We start from the raw sequence: 23,274 nt of genomic DNA, 5'->3' as shown, positions 1-23,274 counted from the left end.
ACATGATTATTTGTCACAAAACGCAGTGAGAATGAAGTCTTAAAGTATAAATATTCGCCTTGTGGAGCGATGTATCTCACAAATCCTTGGAATTGTTTACTATCTTGTAAAAAATGTTATAACGTTCTGCTACTTAGTAATATTGGTAGTTTCAAAAGGACTTGAAATGAATTATTTTTATGTGCTTATTACCTATCTATGTAAGGATTAAGAGATAAACATATTTGCAAAAGTGTTTGATAGCCTTTTTCCTCCGAAATTAAATGACTCTAAACCACGAAGTGTATATGCAATTAGGTTAGAACGCTCACTTATGAATTGAAAAAATAAGGAGGATTTGGTATACCCGTCTAAGTAACTATTTGATTGGCAAGGGATAAACGAGTAAGGTATTTTTCTCTACGTACTCATAAAGAAAGTTCTTGATTTGGAATTGTTGATATCTATGTCGATGGTATGGACATGGAACGTACTCTTAAGGACATAAGAGATTTTACAAGCTTCTTGAAATTAGAATTTGAGATAAAAATTTGGGGAAATCTCGACCGGATACCGAGCTTGTGGTATATTATTCCACTAGTTTGCATATGTCCAAATTTTTCAGGCAATTTAACAAGAACATGCATCCTGCTAGAACTCCCATGATAAGTTAAGGTTCAAATGTATGTAAATAGCCATTTCGTCTAAAGGGAGATGACAGAAATATGTTAGGAGATGATATTCCTATGTCTAAGAAAATAAACGCATTGTTGTACGTACTTAGCATTTGACCAAATTTTTTGATCCTCAGTGAACTTATTAGGTAGATATATCTTAGTGCCGACGCAGTGTCTTTGGAACGGTATAATAAATGTAATCATCTATCTAAAGGAATAATTGACATGATTTTGTTTTATCCCTGCACATACATAAAGAGGACTGCAAAACAAAATGCAATCTAAAATTTGTTGATTATGAAGGTACGATAATCTTTTCTCCCACAAAAATAATCAGTAGGGGGGATGACTGGCTTATTTATTAAGTCATTGACTATATTCACTTTCGGAAAATACATGAGTAAAGGAACTGTCTGGAAACTTCTATGAATGGAATCAGGGGAGGATCCAAGGATATGATGTCGGCATAATTTACTTTGAAATGTAAGCTTTGTTGTACTCTTTTTTTTCCTTCGATCGAGATTAATTTTTTCCCACGTGTTTTTTTTACTCGACAAGGTATTTAATGAGACAATAACATATACACTAGGTACATGCCGGAAGTTGAAGACCTGCAGATCACATTGATATTACTGAACAATATCGGACTCAAAGAAATGAAACATGATAGGTTGTCAAGCGAAACCACTTCCAGAATTAGCACAACAAATCAAGGAGTAGCAATACAGTTTTCATCACAAGTCAATTAGTAGTAGTGATATTATTGTTACACATCACTATTGGGTTTTCACCAATCACCTTGAGACATGGAAAAGACACTTTGGTTATGTATTCGGGAAAGGCATACTTCTGGATTATTGCGTTATACTCTTTTCCTTTCGTCAAGGTTATATTCCACTGGGTTTTCCCTTGTCGAGGTTTTAACGAGACAACATATGCGAGTCCAACTCTATTCTATGTTATCTTAATATTGTACTATTTTTCCTTAGTTCAGGTTTTATCCCTTTGGGTTTTCCTGGCGAGGTTTAACAAGGCAATAAACTTAGATACGGTGGTCACCGAGGAGAGAACTACGTCTGAAGCAAGCACTATATGTGAAGCACTACATATGAAGCACTAATATTAGATCGCACAAGAGGGAGTGTTGTATGGCCTTGGGCCCATGTATATGCGACCCATATAGATGTAACCAGAGTTTACCTCATAGGATATATATAGAGAGGCCTAAACCTATATAACATGTGACTTGTCTCTTAAGCGTGAAATTGATTGGAGGTGTCAAGATCTTTTAGATGAATGTCGGATTTCTTTTTCTAGTTATGTGAACTCTAGGATAGTTTATTTTAAGCGTGCTAAGAATAAGATTGCCGATCGACTTGCACGTCAAGCTAAGCGATTTAGTTTAGAAGACATTTGGTTTTCCTCTCCTCATTTCTTACAAGATGTTTTGATCTTTTCTTTTATTGAAATTTATGTGTTTCTCAGAAAAAAAAAATGTGACTTGTCTCTATTGAATAAGAGTTATCCCCCTTCTGTTCTTCCATGTTCTATTTCTACTTCAACATTAGACAATTTATTTTGATTTTTGACAAAAAAAATAAAAATAGAAGAAGCAAAATTTATTATATCTGTAATGATTGTTTTATTAATAATCCAAAAGATCAGCTCTAAGGCCAATATTACTGCATTAGAGTGGTAAAAGTCATCAAGTGATATACCATTGTTTCAATCCGAAACTCGTCGGTACCATATTCTTACCAAGAAAGAAAAAAATAAAAAAAGCTCAACTCTAAGAGCGTAATCCAAATCCAAGAGTCCAAGACGAGCGTAAATCTTATACCGATCCAACTCCTTGCTTCCGAGAAGAGGTTGCCATATAATGTACATATTCCATTTTTTGAAGTTAACTCGGCAATCACATGATTGTGAGAAGTCTTTGTTCAACACCGGCATATCGGACAAGACCTTGGTGAATAAAAAATTCATCATTAAATAAGCCAACTTGAACAATCCTTGTCATATGATATGCATCCTATGAATAAAGATTCTTATGCATCCATCATTATAATAAACTAAGACATCGTGATCCCATTGGAGCCTCAACAACTAGTAGTAGGTTTTTTTTTGTTTTTTTTTTCTGGTAAACTTCTTTTCTGGTTACATTCAATGAATATTCTCCTAATGACGACCATGTTCTTGGTGTTTCCTTAACCACAACAACATTACAAAATTAAACAATGATGATCTGATCTCACTTGCCAACAGCTGAATACACAAGTAGTATACTTATAATCAAGTGTGCAATCACAATCATAAATGGCCTTCCACTCCGGATTACTTTATGTTAATTTCCAAAACTTAAGGAGCTTCCAATTAAGGTTGTTTGGCCGGCAATCATAGTCCAGAAAGTGAACCATGTTATTGGTTGGAATATCCCAATGAAAACATTCCTAGAATTACTTTATGTTTCCACATACGTCAACATTATCAATACTCAATTGCTGCATATAGAAGCTTGAAGTAGTGCTCAGCTGAATATTCATAAAGGACTGTTTTCCGAAGATGGAAACAATTGATATTAAAACCTTACTAGCAATGGAGTTTGATCGCGTTAATGACAACGACAACTTGAGCTACCCGGATGGTATGTTTGAAGTTGATTCTCTTTTGAACTTCGATCATATTCATGCTCATGACCAAGATACTGCGACGGGCCATTTGAATCTAGAGAAAGTTGATGTTGATATTAAATTCTGTTCAGAGGTGAATCCTGGTGTAAGTGAGTGCATGGATACAGTTATAGTGGAGGAGACTTGTCATTTGAAGGAAAACATTCAAGAAGAAAGCAGCTTAACAGATCTTTTATTGACAGCAGCTGAAGCTATTGAAGCCGAAGACTGGCTGTTGGCCTTCACAGTGATCGAGAGTCTGAATAGTCGCCTTACTGATCGACAAAATGGAGAGAACTCCTTCATGAAACTAGTATTTTTTTTCACTCAAGGTCTGCAGTACAAGAGCTTTAATAATGCCCCAGAATTATTACATGTACCACAAATTCAGAAACAAACAGATTCAATGTCTGCCTTTCAGATGCTGCAAGAGCTCACACCTTACCTAAAGTTTGCACATTTTGCAGCAAACCAAGCAATCCTCGAGACAACACAAGAAGACCAGGAAGTTCATGTGATTGACTTCGACGTTATGGAAGGGATTCAATGGCCACCGCTAATGATTGATTTAGCATCAAGGAAGGGAGCTTCTTTGAGAATAACTGCTGTTGTTGGTGACCCAAAAAAGATGTGTTACATTCAACAAACCGGCAGAAGGTTGAAAGAGTTCGCTGATTCAATCTACTTGCCATTCAGGTTCGAACAAAATCTTGCTGGAAAAAGAAGAAGATTATGAAGGAATCCATGCGGGTAACAAGTTAATTGGCAACTGTATGATTCATCAGTTACATAAACCTTGCAGGAACTTTGCATCAGTTGAGTGTTTCTTAAACGGCTTACGTAAACTCTCCCCAAAGATGATTATTCTAACAGAAGAACTTTTGAACTTTTCTAGGACCCCAGCAATGTCTTTTGTAGATTTCTTTTGCGAGGCTTTTCATCATTATACTGCACTCTATGAATCATTAGTTACTAGCTTTAGGAGTTACAAAGCGGGATTGAAGATGATCGAGGAAGTCATAGAACTTCGAATTCTGGATAGTTTGAAGCAATTTCCTTGTGGGAGCAGTGAAAAGAAGAGCTGGGAAGATGGAATTTCAGCACTGAAGGGTTATAAGGCTATACCAATGAGTGATCATAATGTTTCTCAGGCAAAATACTTGGTGGGACTCTTTAGGGGAGGTTATTGGGTGCAACATGAAAGATGTAAATTGGGCTTGTGTTGGAAATCAAGACATTTGATATCAACTACTGTTTGGGTGCCTTTGTAATAAATTTATGTTTTCCTTCTCTCCTTTCATGTGTTCGATGAAGTTCCTCGATCTGTTACATTGAGTGACTCTGATCCCTGCAAGGTCTCATCACAAGCACAAATAGATTGTTGCCAGCCAACAGCAAATACCTAGCAAGTGGCAAGAACCACCCATTTCCATGAATTACATTAGAGATGCCAGCAACTTTTAATAAATGGGAACAGATAGACCCAAAGAACCAGTTCATAGCAACTTTAGAAAAGGTGAACGAAGAGACCTATTTTAGAAACAGATGTGGTTATTACCAAGAGCATTAACAGAAGCAACCGAGTAAATATAACAAAGAAATTATAGGATTCACAGTAATAATAATTTATGCTCATCGACCTCCCTGAGACATCCCCTTCATGAATCCCTGGACTGTGTTTCCAATGCCAGCGCCAACGGCTTCTGCCAAATACTTGGCCTGCAAAACAGGGGTATTCAAGTTGGTCACTCAAATCGACCACAAACCACAAAGTCTAGACAACGACTGCAATGATGGTGCGGAAGAACAGATTAAACCAAACAGTCGGCAAGGTTTAGGGTAGCATACCTCTTGAACAGTCTTCTCTAGATCAAATGCATCTTTCACTCGGCGCCTTACAAATGCCCATGTGTCGCGGAAATCTGTCATGGCCAAAGTTAAAATTACACATCAATACTGAAAATTCACGACTGTTTTAACTCTTAAGCCTTCTATCCACCATTTCAAAACTTTCAAGTGTTCTTAAGGAATGTTAAGTTATGCATCCTCTAATGGTTACTAGAATGCAAACTGAATTAATCTAGTATCGACTGACATGCATATGTTATTCAACATGTTTCGGTTTGAGTAGCTAAGATGGTCTCCTAAAAAGGCAAGATTTTCTTGTTGAGAAGATATTGATGTCAATCAAATGAGCAATCTAGCTTATTCAGAGATTTTTCGTTAGAGGGAGAGCAAAATAAGATCGGAGGAGCGCAAAATATCGTTGTCGACTCACTAATTCTTAATATTTGTGTGAGTCGGGATAAAATAATCTTTATAACACAACTTTTTGCACGCTAACAAAGAAGGCATTTTAACCTACTTAAAGAATATATTGTTTCACCATGATAACCTACTTCATGGTCGAAACCACCACCACCAATAACAGAAAACTTAAACAAGTTCTTACAATTTCCAGTAATTCATCAACATTACATTTTTTCAACAACAACCCCACCAGATCAAATCTTTCTTTCCAATTCATAAATCTACACAGAAACACTGCTTCATTTAAAAAATCAAAGACCTTACCAAAAAATGGTAAATTATAAGGATCCACTCTACTAAAAAACGATGGAGAATCAATTAAACACCAGTTACATCAATTACTCTACTAAATGCATGTTTCTGAGGTTTTAATTGTTAAGAGGATTAGGCAAGTGTGGCTTTGGTGGTCGAGGAGCACGACAGGCAACCTGTTTAACAGAGTTTTTATGTGTTTTTCTAGTGAACTAGGGGCTCTTGTAAGGTGAGAGAAGGAGCGATAGCTTATTAATGCTAGACTAGGCCTGGCTCTCGTAAGGTAGGGAGCTTTATCGTAGCCCTATTAATGCTAGACTAGGCCTAGCTCTTGTAAGATGGAAAGAGGGAGCTTTATAGCCGATGGAGAGAGGGAGACAAGCGTGTCCGGACTCCTTTGAGAAAGTATCCAGCCTCGAGAAGCCACATCCGTTCTTGCCACCCATCTTCCTTTAATCATGTGACCAATCCTTGGATATATTCTGCGAAATATAATACCGGTGGGCCCAACAGAGGATAAACAGCACCCCTTATATCTCTAGGGTGGGTCCGTCTCACGGGTTAGCCCCGGTCAATGTATTTCGTTTTGTATATATTGGGTCAGTTACATTAGTTGCATGTGTGCTTTTGTGACTAACCACTCTCACGGTGGTGAACAGTTTTGATTCTTGTAAACTGATGGTGTTTGCGAAAATGCTAAAAATCTACCGGATCCATCCACCAAAAAAATATCCCGCCTATGTGCCCTCCCCCTTTTGGTCCATGAGAAGCTTCCAGATCCACCATTTCCTATCTACGGCTGCCATCTATGAAACATAGGGTTGTTTTTTTTTGGTGTAAAGTGGTGTTTGGATATCTGCGCTTATGTTCTGTTTTCTATGAACAGTTTTTTGCAATATAGTTTACCTGGATTGGTCACATGAATAAAGGAAGATGGGTGGCAAGAACGGATGTGGCTTCTCGAGGCCGGATACTTTCTCAAAGGAGTTCGGACACGCTTGTCTTCCTCTCTCTATCAGCTATAAAGCTCCCTCTTTCTATCTTACAAGAGCTAGGCCTAGTCTAGCATTAATAGGGCTACGATGAAGCTACCTTACGAGAGCCAGGCCTAGTCTAGCATTAATAGGCTATCGCTCCCTCTCTCACCTTACAAGAGCCCCTAGTTTAAGGCTGGCAATGAAAAAAGAAAGATTTTTCTTTAGCACAAAGAAGGAACACATTCTAACCTGAGCATCTGTGAAGAATACCACACTAATAGAGTTGAGTTTTTTTTTTTTTCTTTTCTTGGTTGCAGCGGTAATGGTAATGGTGGCGTTGTAGGAGGTGGCGACCATAGTGGTGGCAGTAATGGCGGTGAAACAATAATATCCAAGTTATCTTAAAATAGTTATCTTAAAATGTCTATTGATTATGCGTACGTCAGAAGTTTGTGGGTAAGGCTATTTTAGTCCGACTCACACAAATATTTAGAACTGATGATTCGGCTACGATTTTTGTACCCCTCAAATCTCATTTTGCTCTCCCTCTAACAAATCTATTCAGATAACACTTAAGTGCTTCATGCGAACCAAAGGGCAAACAAATGCTGAGCACTACAAAATGAAGAAGTAACTAACCTGGTGAATTATCAGTCAGCATGTAAACCTCAGCCGCTGAATAGATTCCTCCAAGAACTGTACGCTTCACATACCAGTCAATATCAGTGGTTTGATCACCAGAAGCATGCAAGATTTCATCAATTAGCATTGCCCGCTGATTGAAACTTGTTGGGATATTCAGTGGTTGAGCCTGCAAACAAACACACAACACAGTAAATTGACAGAACAACAATTAAGATAATACTTACAAACTTAACAAAAAGGTCAGCCAGTCCTTCAAATCTCAACTAGATAGGAACAAGTTTAGAATACGCCACCTGAATGCTAAGTGCTTGAGACCACTTGGATATGTACGGTGCCTGCATTTCTAGACGTATCTGGATGAGTTTCGCAACTCGATCACTATGTATCATGGTATCCAAGGCCTCTCCTGACTCGATTCTATCGATCAATTTATGCAGGCAATCATCCATGAAAAACTACATATAAGACAACGAAATGGCAAGTATTATAAACAATTTCAAAAGTAAACATATAAAAGCGCTAATGCAAACATAATTTTAAGAATTAACTACACAGCAAGGGCAAGTCCTCATTGAGGACTCCTCAACACCCATGTTTAACTGAATATCATCTACATTGTCTAACAGTGACTTCCCAAATACTTCGCACACCATTATAAACAAGATCCAATCAATTCCCTGATTCAAATTTATCCATCCCCAGATTATTACTTGACAAATCGCAAGTCCAAATATCAAAAATACCTCGACAAGTGCTGCTTCTTTCCTTGGAAAAGATCCAAGAATAGAAGGAGACACCCCAGCTTCCTTAGCCCCTGTAATAAGAGCAGCTTCACTCCATCCCAACCTAAGCTGTCCAAATTCCAAATCAAAATTCATCAAATCACCATCTGATGAAAACTCTTAGCAGAGAATGAGAATCATTGTAAGTCATAAAGTGTTTGAGAAAACGCTTAAACCAAAAACTATGCAAAACACTATCAAAATTAACAAAATCCATCATGAAAATCAACAAAATAAACAAAACCCAGATCAAAAGGAATGAAAACGAACCACATGAGGAAGAGCAGCTTGAAGAACACGAGCTTGTTCATCTTTATATTCAACTCTTGGCCTTCCTTCTCTTTCTCTGCCCCTGTTCTCATTTTGACTTCTATCACCAGCCCCTTCCTCAGCTACTTTCTTCAACGTCTCTGCAGCTTCAGAAGCTAGTTTTTCTGCTACATTTGTTACATCTTGCCCCAATCTTTCCGATGTTGATCGATTCTCAGCAGATGAAGCAGGGGGAGAATTAGGGATTATTTTCTGATTAGTGATTGGTTTTTGGGGGAAATTAGGATCAGGAGCATTAGTAGTAATGGAACGAAGAAGATGAAGAAGATTTCTTCTCTGATTATTGTTATTATTAGGATTTGTGATTAGGGTTTTACTCTGAACCAGAATTCTCTTCGCTGCAAAACGATACATTTTTTATTGTTTTCGTTTCGGGTGGAATTATTTGATTTGAGAAAATAAAAGGTTCCCTGTAATAAAACGTCTTTCGGTTTGAGTTAGAGGATAATTTAGCTTCCACGTATATTAAGTATGTGTCTCCACGTGGTGCGAGTTTTCTGTTTACGTGGTGTGAATGTGACACTTGGTTTATTTGCCTATTGTTTCTCAGAGGGGGATTGACTAGAGAACGGCCCACAATTTGGGGCGGACCTATGTTAAGGGCTTGGGAGGGCCATCGTCCTCGAAGCTAGTGTCGGCACGACACGGCCTGGCACACGAAATCACGTGTTTCACGTGCCATGTGTTATGTCGTGGCGATGATTTAAATGTGTTGTACGGTATTGTGTTTTACTAGTCAAAAGCTAGGCACAGCACAGCCTACGAGCATAGCACACGAATAAACGTGTTGTGTCGTGCTGCCACACATGCTATAAATGATTTGAAATCACTTAATGGTATAGTAGAAACTCTATAAATTAATGTTGTCGGGACCATCAAAATTCATCAATTAAGCGAGATATTAATTAACCGAAAAATTAATACTTATTAATTTATAGATAAATTTCATATCAAAATAATTAGTTTTCTATACAAACAAAATACCATATCATATCTTTTATATTTCATATATAAATATACAATATCAATATCATATCATATTTTTATAAATATAATATCCAAACATATTTTTAGTTTCTTATTTAAACACAATATCAATATCAAATCATATGTTTTTGTAAACACAATATCAAATCATATTTTCTAAATAATTTTTTATTTATTATCAAAAAAAAAATACTATTAAAATATAAAAAATATTCTATATAAATACGATATGAAATCATACAACTAACACAAACATATCATACACACAAATATGGCTTCTCATTTTAAAGGTGTTGAAAAATCAACAATGACAGATGAAATTCGTAGAACATTATTAAGCACAACAAGGATAATCCAACAACACCAAAAATTCTTACAATCATAAGAAAAATTAAAGAGAAAATTCAATGCGATATTGACTTTAGCAAAAAACTGAAGACAATTAAATCATTTTTCAAAAACTCTTCGTAAATCATCAATGTATTGAATATATATATAATGTAGTATTAATTTATATTTCATATGGGGACTACATAGGTAATCAAAAAAGTATCATCTTATAATTTTAGCGAATTATTAATTTGGAACGTTGTCCCTGACTCGCGACCAGCCAAAAATATTATTTAAGAGAGTTTATTAAATAATCGAGTATTAATTTAAAGAGTTTTTAATGTATATATTAAGTCGGATAATATCACGAGAAGCGACAACATACCATTTCAAAATATTTCAAGTAAAATCAAAAATTTTATTCAATAAAAAGAAGTATCATATCACATCAAATATAAAATTGAATCATTGCCATGTCAAGTAAAATGTTCTAGTCAAATATAGGTAACGACATTATAACAACGGTATTGAAATATATTTTCTAAATATTTAGGTATTATATGTGTTGTTATAAAAATAAGCTAGGAGAACAATGATAAAATTGTCAGCAACTAGCTAGATTAAAGACTCTTTTGTGAAATATACACAAAATGTGATGTAATGTGCCTTGTTATATTATTTTCTTGTGCATGTTATGACGTGCTTTCTAAACGTGTTGGGATGAGCTGGGCCACGTGCTTATCCGTGCCGCGTGTTGTGTTATTGTGCCGATTAGCCTAACCCAGCACAGCCCACGAAACTAACGTGTTGGGCAAATTAACTACATGTTGGGTTGGAATAGGCTCATATTTTAGCGTGTTGTGCTGAGCTCTGCTCGTGCTAGCACATCCCAATTTACACCTCTACTCGAAGCCATCAGTATACGTGGTAAACAATTTTTGGTAAATAAATTGAATGTTGATATTTGTTCCCTGGTACCAGTTTTTAATGATGGTTACCAAACTCCGTTTTTGGATAGGTTTTAGTGTTTTGAGAAGTTTGGTAATCATTGTAATAGTTGTGTACTTTTTAGCAGATAATACATCCGTGACAAAGATAAATGATAATTTCACCGCTATCAAGATGAGTCATCGTTCTGACCCGATAACTGTCTTGAAATTAAGAAAACTGATATGAGAGAGTACTGGGCGTGAAAAGGATGCTTGGAGACAAGTTCGATCGTTATTGCTAAAAGACAATCTTAGACCCACTACACAAAACCTAAATCCCGTGGAGAAAGTCTAAGCTATGTCCTGTAAGTATGACTTTTCCCTATTTGAGACCAAGGACTGAGTCCTACTACATCAGTGCAAGATACACTAGTCATGTATACTATAGTCTATAGGCATCGACTTGACTTACGGAGGTTTTTTGAATACTTCCTAGTACATCCCCGCAAGATACACTAATTAATTATTCCGTCTCTTAGATATTTCGACATATTTATAGTACACCCTTGCCAGGTATGCAGATCATATCGGCCCCAATCCGTATCACCGAAATTGCTGGTTATCTACTGTTGTTTTACACCAAAACTTTACACCACATGTGGCAATGACGTGATACGTCAAACGGAAACAGAATACTGAAGTGCTAAGGATTAAATCGGCTGAGAATAAAAAGGCGAGAATAAATCGTTTGAAAGTAAAGACAGATTGACCCCACGTTGAATTTTAACTTTAAAATTTCGATCTTAGAGATTCTCCAATGGTTGTTGTATGCGATTCCTAGGTGGCAACACATTTAGACATTCTCAATCCAATTTTTTCTTAAGTTTAGGGGGAAAAAATAATTCATCTCCAATGGTCTTACTTGTGATCTTTCTTTGATTAAATGTAAATTTTATTTTTAGTAATTTAAATATTTTATTAAAACTAAAAATGGTTATTTTGTATATGAGAATTAATTTTAGTGAAGCAAAAGCTTACTAGGATAGCTTGACAATGTCAAGGTGAATGTCAAGTTTTATACATTCACCTTGACAATGTCTAACAAAAACTATGCCATGTCATCTTCACATGGATTTAAGAAGTTGGGGTTGGAGAAGGATTTTAGGAAAAATGGATGTCTATCCTATGAGGATTTAGATATTTATCTTCACACACATCCATTGGAGAAGCTCTTAGTTGTTAGGGCAAATCAGGTGGGACTAGTCTAATTTGATGGTTCGCTTGTCCACTTACACGGGAAAACCTGACTTTTGGGTGGTGGGAAAATGGTAAAGCGGATAGGAAATAAACGGTTTTCCCTATTTCCTATCCCCACTTTTCCTATTTCGAATCCCCTGTAATTCCTATCCCCAATAATCCTAAGTATCACCCACATAAAATTTAACATTTCCTAAATACCATCTCTTGACTTTTTATTTTTACACCCAACTAAACAAAATAGAAAAACCTAAGAAACAAATCACGTCTTCTCCATCTCCACAATCTCTTCTACTCCGTCTCCATGATTCATCACCAAAGAAGGATAAAACTTTGATGTAAGCTAAACATTAAAAATGGTGGACGGGAGAGATTAGGGTATCATGTTACTTAAAATAGGTGGAACACATATTGAGTCAGCGATTTGATGTACTGATTGGATAGGACACTAGTTTTGAAGCATCTGTTACTAATGGGAGAAAATGCAAGCATAATGTCACGTTAATTTGGATTAGTATGTTTATGTATATACGCAACTGCGGTTGGAATTATTGCTGCACTTAGATGACCATACATTTATGACTACCCTGCTCATGATCACCTCCAAACTTTGTTCACAAAATATATTTTGAATGATTAAATTAGGGTTTAAATATTCTCCAAGTTTTTTTAAATTAGATTTTCCACCATAGCGGTTTACTGATTAATTGCGGATCAATTCATCTTTATCTTGACAAATTAACTGATAAAAAATAAAAGATAGATGTATTATATCAATCTAATTTAGAGTTTTTTGCTTGATAATTTATGGGTTTTCTTATTGGAAAAGAGGAAGTAAGGAAGAAGAAGACAAATAAAAGTGATAAAGGTTATGGTTATAGTCAATTTGACTTTTAGGGATTGTACACAGGAAAAACTAGAGTTGAAAAGTAAATTGTTTTTAGAAAATGTGAAGGGGATGGGAAATAGGGAAAATGGGGATAGAAATAGGGAAAACCAAATAAACCGTCTCTTTTTAATATTTACTAGATTTTGTACCCGTGCTACGCATCGGGCGGACCCGAAAACCGCTTTGCCTCGCCCCGTCATGACACGCATGTTTGGGATTTTGATTTGGTGTAGCTCGGCTCCGCCTCGCACCGTCACTTGAGATATTTTATTATGGCCGTGCAACATATCTGACATCTTTTTCTTTTAGTCATATTTTTGGTTTGCTATGATGTGGCTTTGCCTTGCCCGATCGTGTATTTTTTATTTGGTGTCGCGGGGCTTCGTCTCGCCCCGTCATTATACGTTTTTAATTTGGTATGGTATGGCTCGGCTTCGCCTCGCTTAAACAGCAAGTCCAATCAAAACCTTTAAAATCCTAAGTCAATGGAGCCCCCACGTTGAATGATGAGCGTCACCGTTCGCTTAGAGAGGAAAAAACTCATAAACGCTCAGAAAAGAGTATTTAGAATTTAGAATAAACCTGGAGAGGACACTTGGGGAGACTCTATTGGTATGAGCCCGGGTTCAACCTAAGACCCTAATCATCTTTCTCTTTCTATTCCGTGAACATAAAAAAAAAAAGGAAAATTTTTTATTTCCGGATGAACCTAAAAATTTAACCGCAAAAAAAATATCTTTCTCCGTTTCTTCCTCTCCATGTTATACAGAGAAAACTTCCTTCTTAACCATAATCTTCGCACGGCGTCAAAAAAATCAAGTGGTGCAAGAGAAAAGAGAAAAAGAAAAAACTATTCTTATCAAACTATTCGTACTCTGCCTCCTTTCATAGTAATTAGTAAGGTTTTTTGTTTGTTTTTGCGTGTTCTGCTCTGTATTGCTTCTCCTGTAGGCGTAAGACTTCTTTTGCAGTTGTTGTTTGGAGTAAAAGAAGAACGAAAGAATGAGCAGTAGGTTTTGTTTACTTATTTATTTGTTACATAAAATATCTCAAAGAATCAGAAGATGGGTTTTTTCATGACGAAAAAAAGTTGTTGCTATAAATCTTTCTCTCTTTCTTTGATTCACTGTTTCTTTTCTGCATCTTTTCTTCTTCCTATTCACTTTCCTAAATAATTATCGATTTGTTTTATTTAATTTAGAGGCAAACGAAAGTTGAATAGGAAACTTGGGTTCCTCAGAAAAACTTATACATCATTTATCAAAAACTCTTGCACTTCGATTTCTGGCAGTTGTGTCATAGTCGTCGATAGGGCTACTGGAAGAACTTGCATGCTGATCTCTTACACAATTTCCAAGTTTCTAATGGTTTGTTCGATATCTTATTAGGTACAGTTCTAATGTTTGTGTTATAAAGTTGGAAACTTGCAAACAGAAGTACATGTTGATTAGTTTCAATAAACAACTAATGTACGTATCTAGAATTCATGGCTCAGCTCTTCTGAACTGACACTACAAAATGATAATGCTTTAAAATTTCACTATAGATAGTCTTTCCATGTGATTTAAGTTTGGTTCTGAATGCGAATTGGAATTGTTATATATAGGCAATTGTTATACCCAATTGTTATACTGGATTGAACAAATTATTTTTTGTACAGTTTGTTTAGACTTAAGTGATTAATCTTTGAGAATTAGAAGTTAACTTTAGTTTGAATTTGGATCACTGCAGGTACTTATAGCTTTACGAATTGAAAGAAGCTTAAGATATGATATTCTAGCCAGTTCCTCCAAGTATTTGGGTCGATAAAGAAAGAAAGAAACTGATGCGACAGCCAGTTATTGAAATTTAAAGGCTGCATAAGCAGGTTACTCTTCTAAATAAGGATATTAGAGGGTTTGGTACTAGAAGTGTATGGTGTAGCGGCCTCTCAAGTAAGTTCTTAACTTATCTAGCTATGCTTTGATAAATCAGTTTCTTCTCGCCATTGTACAAGTTCAAAACACTTTTTGGTGATGACAAAACTTGGCTACCAACTAGTTAGATTAATATTTTTTCGAATTTAGGATTTTGTAAGTCCATGTATTGTTTCAAAATGTAATCATATTCTGTTAATCTTTCTTGAATACCAACCACTCAATGAGTTCATGATTGTGCATTTGAGAAAACTGGCCTGTTAATATATTTATGTTTAGACTAAACTATAGCTTATTAAATATTAGCAATATAGTAAAGGGAGTGTTATACCAGAATTCACTTATCGTTTCATTGGAAATGTTAGCCTGAAAAATGCTTGGTGCCATCCCTAATCCAATTCGAGGCAAGATATTTTTCAGTGGAGAATTAGCCTTTATTCTGTTATATTACAATGTTAGGCTTGAGCGCCGGTTGAGTTGCACACCGATACCTCCAGCTAGCTCAGCTCCTGATAGGGTGCACATGTTTACATGGACATTTTTTAACTCTCTCTTCTTAGGAAGAAATTTAACTGGATGACCACATGTAAGATGTAACTACATAAATAAGTGGTAAAAAATGCATCAGCAACCACGAAACTCTTAACATGTGGCGTGCTTTTGTATTGCATCAAACAAAATACATCAGATTTTCCCATCATGAAAATATGGCTATATATCAGAATTACAGATTTATATACAATATAATTAGAACACTGTCAATTCATACCCTTGTCCAATAAAAACTAAAAAGAAAAAAAAAAAAATTATGGAAAAAGTGTCACTGGTGTTGGGTTTGGGCTTTGTACTAGTTACATAACCACTAGATCTTCAGTGTGATGTAAAAGCCTGCATTATGTAAATGAAACCATTAGAAGAGGTAGTAAGTCGCATTGTTAGAGTTTAGTAAATTAATTACTGGTAAGTTATTTACCGAGAAAATGTTGCAGTGACCAGGATCAGCAAGATGAGCCATCAAGTTCTCAATAGGACCTTCACCTGTATACACAGCTTGAAACAAGAACCCAACAAAAGCCAACATAGCAAGCCTACCATTCTTGATCTCTTTGGTTCTCAAGACCATAACTGGCTCTGGTGAACCTCTTCCCCACATAAATGGATCAAACCATAATCCACCAGGGTATCCGACATCAGGTGTCGGTGTTTTTCTATTTGGCATTTTCGGTTCCATGTCAACTGAACCGGGGTTTAAAATGTCAGCCCATCGACGGCCTTCAACCCATCCCATTAATGCCATTTGTGAGACAAATAATGTAGTGGAATCCGCAAAGTACTGTTGAGAACCGGCTTCATACCATGAGAATTTGTCAATGAATCCTAAGCTTTCGAGAAATTCTGGGAATAAAATACCAGCAACGGCTAGCATTGCCCATCTACCGTGGATTAGTTCGGCCTGCGCATTCCATTTGAGTGTCTCTGCATCAGAACCTAGTCCAAATGGATCGAACCCAAAATCCCCTGGTAGACTATACAATATTACGCCAAAAAGAGCGTCATGCCGATGTATAATCTTATAGATATCATCATAATACAATTATGCCATATCTAGACTGAGAGCCAGTGGCAACGACTAAGAGGAATTCAAAAGATCATATCCTAAACATAACTTGGTCGGCCCCTCTAAGATTTTTTATTTTTACATTGAAAAAAAGATAAAGCGATTGTGGAAAAAAAAGTACCTGCCATCAAGCCACTGAGGTGGTGAAGTACCAGGAAACCATACGGGTCTATCAGGAGGAAGTGGTTCACAAACACTTGAAGCAGCTTTTCCTGCACCCACTCTATGGCTATCCGTTCTTAGCTTTGTAGTACATGTTTGCAAACCTATCACATTCAAGCTCTTCTGTGGTAATTCCCTATTCACAACCCCAAGAAAATGCGCTTAATTCCATTTGCAAATCTTATATACAAAAAATATTGCTATACTATCATTTTGTAGAAGGCAATTTCTGTACTTGTAAGTGACATTATTGGTTCTTGCTTGTAACAACGGGTCATAAGAAAGAAAAATATCAGAATGCTAATAGGAAATTCAATTCACAAGTGTGTCAGTACTAACCTTGAAGAAAGGCTTGACAATGCAGTTGAAGCAATGGAGAGAGCCATTAAAACTTGGATGAATGGATTTTTCAGAAGAAGGTCCCTCTAAAAATCCCTTACCTTGAAATTGGAAACTAAAAAAAAAAAAGAAGAACCCAACACAAATGGCTTATCCAAACATAGACCATGTAAAAGGATATGGGTCGTGATGAGCTTACTTGGCAACCTAGAAGCCAGCATGGGATGATAAGGGAAATTAAAATAGCAACCACACATCACTGGTGCAGTAAAAAGGATAAATACAAGGAGATGGTACGATACATGGATGCTTGAGTTATTGTACCATCAGACAAACAACCACTGTGAAGAGCTGTAAAGGGAAAACACCACTGTTGTTGTAGAGACCCACCTGGAATTAAGCCACCGCCAGCTCTATATAGGCCATGCACGCACTGTGTTGGCAGCAGAGAAATTATGCAAAGTTGTCTGCCAGCACAAGTTAACAACACCCAAGTATAAGATAAGAATCTTGCAAGTGTAGTGATAAAAGCAAGCAGAGAAGGAGATCAATGTACCAGAGAGACTATTCAAAAGGACTAAAACATCAATTCAATGAATGATGAGGATGAAGACAAGTCGCAAAATTTGGTGAAAGCATACGGGGGTGAAATTTTGAGTAAATGCAGATGCAAGGTCTAATAATTAAGAGTAACCAGCCAACTCGGAGAGTACTTCCTTTGTTTCAAGTTCTTAGATCGATCGTTACTCTTTTTCCAGCGAACTGGAAGAGAGAAAACACTTGCGGAGATCGACCCTGTGCAATCTGATAAACAAGAAGGTAACCGCTCCGGAGAAACCTTTATACTTAATTTTTTATCTTCTTCTTTTGACGAAATTGTTCTTTTAGTAGCAAAGTGATAGATTTGTTTCATTTTGAACTAACTAACTTACTTGTCATTTGTCTTTTATTATTTATTTGCAATATACAGGTTCTCTTCTCATTTATCTTTCATTCATCCCCCCCCCCCCCCCCCCCCCGGGTCTGCTTCATCAATATTTTGCTGGGAAAATATGGCGGAAACGGTGGCAACAACCGTGGTCGGAATGGCTGCTGAAAAGGGGATTCAAGCAATCGTGCATCAAATCGGTTACTGCATTCATTACAAGAGAAATGTGAAGAGTCTTGATGAAAAAGTGAAAGCTCTGCAAGATATGAGAAAAAAAATAGATCAGAGAGTCATTGAAGATAAGAAGAATCTTTACTCGATCAAGAATGATGTAGAGATCTGGCTAGAAAAAGTGAAGAAAGAAGTGGAGGTGGATGAGATTAAGGAGGGGTTATTGAATTTCACCAACGGCGAGGAAGCAAGAATGTTCAATCATGACCAATGCTGCAAAGGTTGGTGTTGTCTCCTCAGTCGCCACAAAATTGGTAGAAAAGCACAGAAGAAGATTGCCGTTATTGAAGTTCTTTTTAATGAGGGGAAGAGCTTTGATGGTGTTGTTTCATATTCTTGTGGAAATCGGGTTAACGCTATAATTAACAATTTCGTTAGTATAGATGGTTATATAGATTTTGAATCAAGAAAATCCATTATGAAGGAGATCATGTCAGCACTGAAGGATAAAGAAATTTATTCAGTTGGTATATATGGGATGGGAGGTGTTGGCAAGACCATGCTGAAGAATCGGGTTCACAAACAAGTGGTTCAAGAGAATCTTTTTAATATTGTCGCAACAACAACAGTTTCTCAAAATCTCAGTGTCAAAAAGATTCAGGATGACATTGCACAAATTTTGGAATTTAAAAAACTCAATGAATTTGATGATACAACCATTAGAGCGGCTTTGTTATTGGAGCGACTAAAACAAGAGCAAAACATACTTGTGATCTTGGATGATTTATGGGAGGAAGATCTAAATCTGATTACTCATGTGGGTATCCCTTGCCGTTCTAAAGGTTGTAAAGTATTGATTACAACAAGAAATCTTGAAGTGTGTAATTCATTGATGATTCAAAAACATGTAAAACTTGAAAGATTATCCGAAGAAGAATCATGGAATTTATTCAAGCAGAATGTTGGGGATGCGGTTGATTCTTCAGCTCTACGAAAACTAGCTAGAAAGGTAGTCAAAGAATGTGGTAACCTGCCTTTAGCACTTGTTACTGTTGGTAGTGCCTTAAAGAAAAAAAGGGACACGTCTGATTGGAATTTTACTGTTAAGCAACTAAAAAGGTCTGATTACAAAGATATTACACGAATGACATCCAAAGTCTATACTCCAATCAAGCTGAGTTATGATTTTTTGAAGAGCGACTACATACACAAGAGATGCTTTTTGTTATGTTGTTTATTCCCCGAAGACTACAACATTAATGTTGTTGATTTACTGATTTATGCAATTGGTGATGAGGTAATACGTAGTGGTTTGGAGTTATTGGGCGAGGTGAGGGTTAGATTACAGAATGCGTTTACCAGACTTGCAGCATTGGGTTTGTTAATAGGGGACAAGGAATTTACTGATAAACCATTTTCAACAAAAATGCATGACATAGTTCGTCATGTGGCCATATCAATTGCATCCAAAGATGACGAACGGTTCTATGTAAAAGTAGGCTTGGATTTTCAGAAATGGCCGGAGGAGTTATCGTCGATCAGTAATATCTCACGATTATCACTGATTGATAATAATATTACTGTGCTCCCAGAACAGCCAGAACTTCCACATCTCTTAAGCTTATCTTTGAGAAATAATAGATCCTTAGAGAAGATCCCAGAAAAGTTTTTTACAAATATGAAGGCACTCCAATCTCTTGATATAAGCAGAACTTGCATTTCAGCATTTCCTTCATCAATTATATCTCTTGTCAATCTTCGGGCACTTGATATGTGTTTCTGTCGGTTTTGTGGGCAACTAGATATTTTGGGAGAATTGAAGAAGCTCGAAATTCTTAATTTAAGAGGTTTGGCATTTTATATCGGCCCCTTACCCAGAGAAATAGGGGGGTTGTCCCGTTTGAAGTGGTTAGATCTATCAAGTAACAGTGGACTTACTGTTCCTCCAGGTATCATATCAAGACTGACTTGTTTGGAATACTTGAACATGAAAGACAGCTTTCAACGGTGGGAGGTTGGAGAAAGTAGAGGTAAAAGTTGCAGGTTCGCTAATCTAGATGAAATAGCATCTTTACCGTGCTTAAATCATCTGGAGTTGGAGGCAGTATGGGACGATGGAAGTCTTAACATGTCTAATAGAGGGACACACATGTGGTCTGATTCTCTACGTTGTTCTCTAAGGGGGACATTTCCATTCTGCAACTGGATCCATGAGATTGTGGCAAAAGCTGAAGTCGTCACCTTGGTTGGCTGTTCTAATCTCAAGTATTTGAGATCACCTGTTACAAGCAGTAGAGATTCTGGGTTTAATAACATCAAGCGTCTTGAGGTTTCGGATTGCCCGGAGATGGTATGTGTTTTAAATTCAAGTACTCTGGTAAATGAGGAGATCCCTGATGCATTATTCACTGCATTGGAGGTATATCACTAAACTTCTTTAACTTTTAACTTGTTTAATCCCTATATTTTCACTGTTGCACAAGTTTTAATCCTTATATATTTTTTCACTTCTTTACAGGTACTAAGCTTAAGATCTTTGGGAAACCTGAAAGAGATATTTCATGGCCCAATGCCAGCAGGGTTGTTGTCACTGGAGAATCTAAAGCTTGTGGCACTATCCAACTGCCCCAATTTGGTCTGCCTATTTTCACTTAAGGTGATGGTTAAGTTGAAGAATATGGAAACGCTTGACGTGAAAGATTGTGAAGGATTGAAGAAGGTATTTGATGGCCCAATGCCAGCAGAGTTCTCATTAGAGAATCTAAAACGTGTACAAATATCCAATTGCCCAAATTTAGTCTGCGTATCTTCTCTTGAGGTGTTGGTTAAGTTGAAGAATCTGGAAATACTCCAGGTGAGTGATTGTCTCAGGTTGAAGGAGATATTTTCTTTGGAAGACCGAATCAGGGTAGTTGTTGGCTCAAATGATGGTGTTACCTGCTTGTTGCCTCAGTTACGAGAATTGCTGTTAAAAAATCTTCCTATGATCACAAGAATATGGAGTCAGGAAATCTTCAGCCTTGGAAACTTGAAATCAGTAAAAGTTATTGACTGCCATAAATTGAAGTATTTGTTTACTCCAGGTATTGTGACTTCTCTTCAACATTTAGAGATACTTAGCACTATAAATTGTAGCAGCTTGGTGACAATAGTAGCCACAGAGGATGAATTCACAGAGGAAGGAAATCAAATTATGAATAATCATTTCCAAACAATAATGATACTCCCTAATCTTCGGATCTTCGAAAGCAAATTCTGTAACAGTTTAAAGGTTTTGCGTTCAGATTTCCCGCCGGAAGAAAAAGATTATGCAGACTGTGATGAGAAACGAGTTTTGGTTCTTCGAGGTGTACTGTTTATGGAAGAAATTTGGGGTGGATTCATCCCAGTTAAAATCTTTCTTGTCAATATAACTGATGCCAGAATCGATGACTGTGGATGGCTGAAGCACCTGATCCCAGCACAAGTTTTGCTCAGCGGTTGTCTATCTCAACTAAGAAAACTTCAAGTAAGTAACTGCGAGCGTTTAGAGGCGATTATTTATACTGATGATGATATAGTAGTCGCTGTTCCGCAATACAAGTTCATTCTTGAGAATCTAGAGATGCTTACCATATGGAGATGTGAAAGCTTAAAGCAGGTCTTACCTTTGAAGTTACTGGTACAAGGTGGTATACCCAAACTAGAGATGATAGAGGTTGCTGATTGTGCAGAAATAAAGATGATATGTTACCAAGACCCAAGTAGTGATGATGACGACCATGATGATGATGACGACGAAATTGAAGAAACGGTGGAAGTGTTTCCAAAATTAAGTTATCTAGCTCTATATCATCTACCAAAGCTTACTAGTCTGCACCAACAGAGAAACACATTGATTAATTTTGGTTCATTGGTATCTCTGCACATCTCTCAGTGTAAAAATCTTAAGAGGCTGCCTTTGAGTCGCACGAATGTCCCACCCAAGTTGAAAGTGATTTGGGTAGATGGTGAACAAGTGTTTGAGAAGTGGTTGGAGTCGGAAGATGAGATTATGAAATCAAGCCCACGTCGACTCTTGTTTACGGTATGGCTATGAAACATGTTTCTTTATAATCTTTTATGTCTAGTTCCCCATTCTTTTAACCAATTGCTTAACTTAACTCCACCTACACTTTTTTCTTTTTCTTTCTTTTACATTTGCACAGGATCCTTTTCCGAATTTCTGGGATATGAGTTCTATATGATATGAGTTTTAGAAAGAGGTAACACAACCAATGATTTGGTCTCTACTCCGATGCAAGCCCCACGAATGTGGTATATCTAAGCAAGCATTTGGGTGATGGATATGCAGACTCTGCATTTCAAAGGTTTGATATTTATAGGTCGTAATCCGAGATGGTGACAATCTGTAGGTCGCCCCGAGACATGTTCATGGTAGTTAAACTCTGAAATATTTGTTTCTCAGTTGATCATAGATAGGTCTTTCACAGGTGATTTTCCATTTTTATTTTGTTTGTTTGCTTATTTGTCACCTTTCTTTTTTAATTGATGAGAAATTTTTGGCGTAAGAATTGATTAAGTTGTACTCGTATCATTGTGGTGGTCTTAAATCTTAGTACCCTTTTCAATGTACGTCAGATCCAATAAGATGAAGTGTTGCCATTTCATGACAAGTAGTTTCCGTATCTTCCACCACTACTTTCCGTCAGTCCATCACAATAATATCATTGATGGGTTTTGATCAACAACTTTCGTTTGCTCCACTATCCATCACTCCACCTTGTTATTTGTGGCAGGTACATATGTCCACGTAGTAGCCCTAACTCCAAAAACTCTGAGCGATCATTATTAACAGACCGCTCAATCTAACGATATCCAGAAGGGCCAAACTGTATAAGCTGATCCAGAAAATAAGAGGGGGAACGATAAACTTTCCGAGGGATTATCATGAAGGTAATCCAAGTGACAGAAGCACGGGGGCCACTTCGCCCAGCACACATCAAATACTTGGAGGACTGCCCTACTGCCCATTAAATCTCGACCCAGAATTTTCTTTAGGATATCCATCGTTAAGTCTTGCAGGACCTTTGAAGATCGTTGTACTTGGGATAGGTCACTAGTTGTTTGTCTTTTATGGTCATACAA

General features: G+C 36.9%; 5 protein-coding genes across 6 annotated transcripts; 3 read left to right on the top strand and 2 right to left on the bottom strand.

The window, feature by feature from the left end:
* Positions 1-3,251: 3,251 nt before the first annotated feature.
* On the top strand, positions 3,252-4,731 carry LOC113335730 (nodulation-signaling pathway 2 protein-like). The gene is made up of 3 exons (XM_026581744.1): positions 3,252-4,021; positions 4,128-4,531; positions 4,640-4,731. Exons 1-3 carry the CDS (start codon positions 3,252-3,254, stop codon positions 4,729-4,731), a joined length of 1,266 nt encoding a protein of 421 aa, XP_026437529.1.
* Positions 4,732-4,735: 4 nt separating this feature from the next.
* On the bottom strand, positions 4,736-9,020 carry LOC113335776 (ubiquinone biosynthesis protein COQ9-B, mitochondrial). The gene is made up of 6 exons (XM_026581815.1): positions 8,562-9,020; positions 8,253-8,360; positions 7,803-7,964; positions 7,504-7,675; positions 5,174-5,247; positions 4,736-5,044 (listed from the first exon to the last, which is right to left on the bottom strand). The coding sequence occupies exons 1-6, from the start codon at positions 8,973-8,975 to the stop codon at positions 4,958-4,960; spliced, it is 1,017 nt and encodes a 338-aa protein (XP_026437600.1). The 5' UTR covers positions 8,976-9,020; the 3' UTR covers positions 4,736-4,957.
* Positions 9,021-13,771: 4,751 nt separating this feature from the next.
* LOC113335729 lies at positions 13,772-15,130 on the top strand. Its single transcript, XM_026581743.1, has 3 exons — positions 13,772-14,022; positions 14,402-14,482; positions 14,745-15,130. Exons 1-3 carry the CDS (start codon positions 13,772-13,774, stop codon positions 14,752-14,754), a joined length of 342 nt encoding a protein of 113 aa, XP_026437528.1. The 3' UTR covers positions 14,755-15,130.
* A 405-nt stretch (positions 15,131-15,535) lies between these two features.
* On the bottom strand, positions 15,536-17,209 carry LOC113335682 (photosystem I chlorophyll a/b-binding protein 6, chloroplastic-like). The gene is made up of 4 exons (XM_026581701.1): positions 17,049-17,209; positions 16,669-16,845; positions 15,903-16,455; positions 15,536-15,817 (listed from the first exon to the last, which is right to left on the bottom strand). The coding sequence occupies exons 1-4, from the start codon at positions 17,093-17,095 to the stop codon at positions 15,800-15,802; spliced, it is 795 nt and encodes a 264-aa protein (XP_026437486.1). The 5' UTR covers positions 17,096-17,209; the 3' UTR covers positions 15,536-15,799.
* A 130-nt stretch (positions 17,210-17,339) lies between these two features.
* Positions 17,340-22,694, top strand: LOC113335681 (probable disease resistance protein At4g27220). Of its 2 annotated transcripts, XM_026581700.1 has the most exons (5): positions 17,340-17,867; positions 18,019-20,566; positions 20,666-21,230; positions 21,432-22,213; positions 22,335-22,694. In XM_026581700.1, the coding sequence occupies exons 2-5, from the start codon at positions 18,101-18,103 to the stop codon at positions 22,371-22,373; spliced, it is 3,852 nt and encodes a 1,283-aa protein (XP_026437485.1). In that variant the 5' UTR covers positions 17,340-17,867; positions 18,019-18,100; the 3' UTR covers positions 22,374-22,694. The 2 variants fall into 2 exon arrangements, with proteins under 2 accessions (XP_026437485.1, XP_026437484.1); XM_026581699.1 differs by having other exon boundaries at positions 20,666-22,213.
* Positions 22,695-23,274: the final 580 nt, after the last annotated feature.

The sequence above is a fragment of the Papaver somniferum genome, unplaced genomic scaffold, assembly GCF_003573695.1.
Source record: "Papaver somniferum cultivar HN1 unplaced genomic scaffold, ASM357369v1 unplaced-scaffold_15, whole genome shotgun sequence".
In the NCBI taxonomy this organism is placed as follows: domain Eukaryota; kingdom Viridiplantae; phylum Streptophyta; class Magnoliopsida; order Ranunculales; family Papaveraceae; genus Papaver; species Papaver somniferum.
The sequence above is the reverse complement of the archived record's forward strand: the minus strand, read 5'-3'. Positions and strand labels throughout refer to the sequence as shown.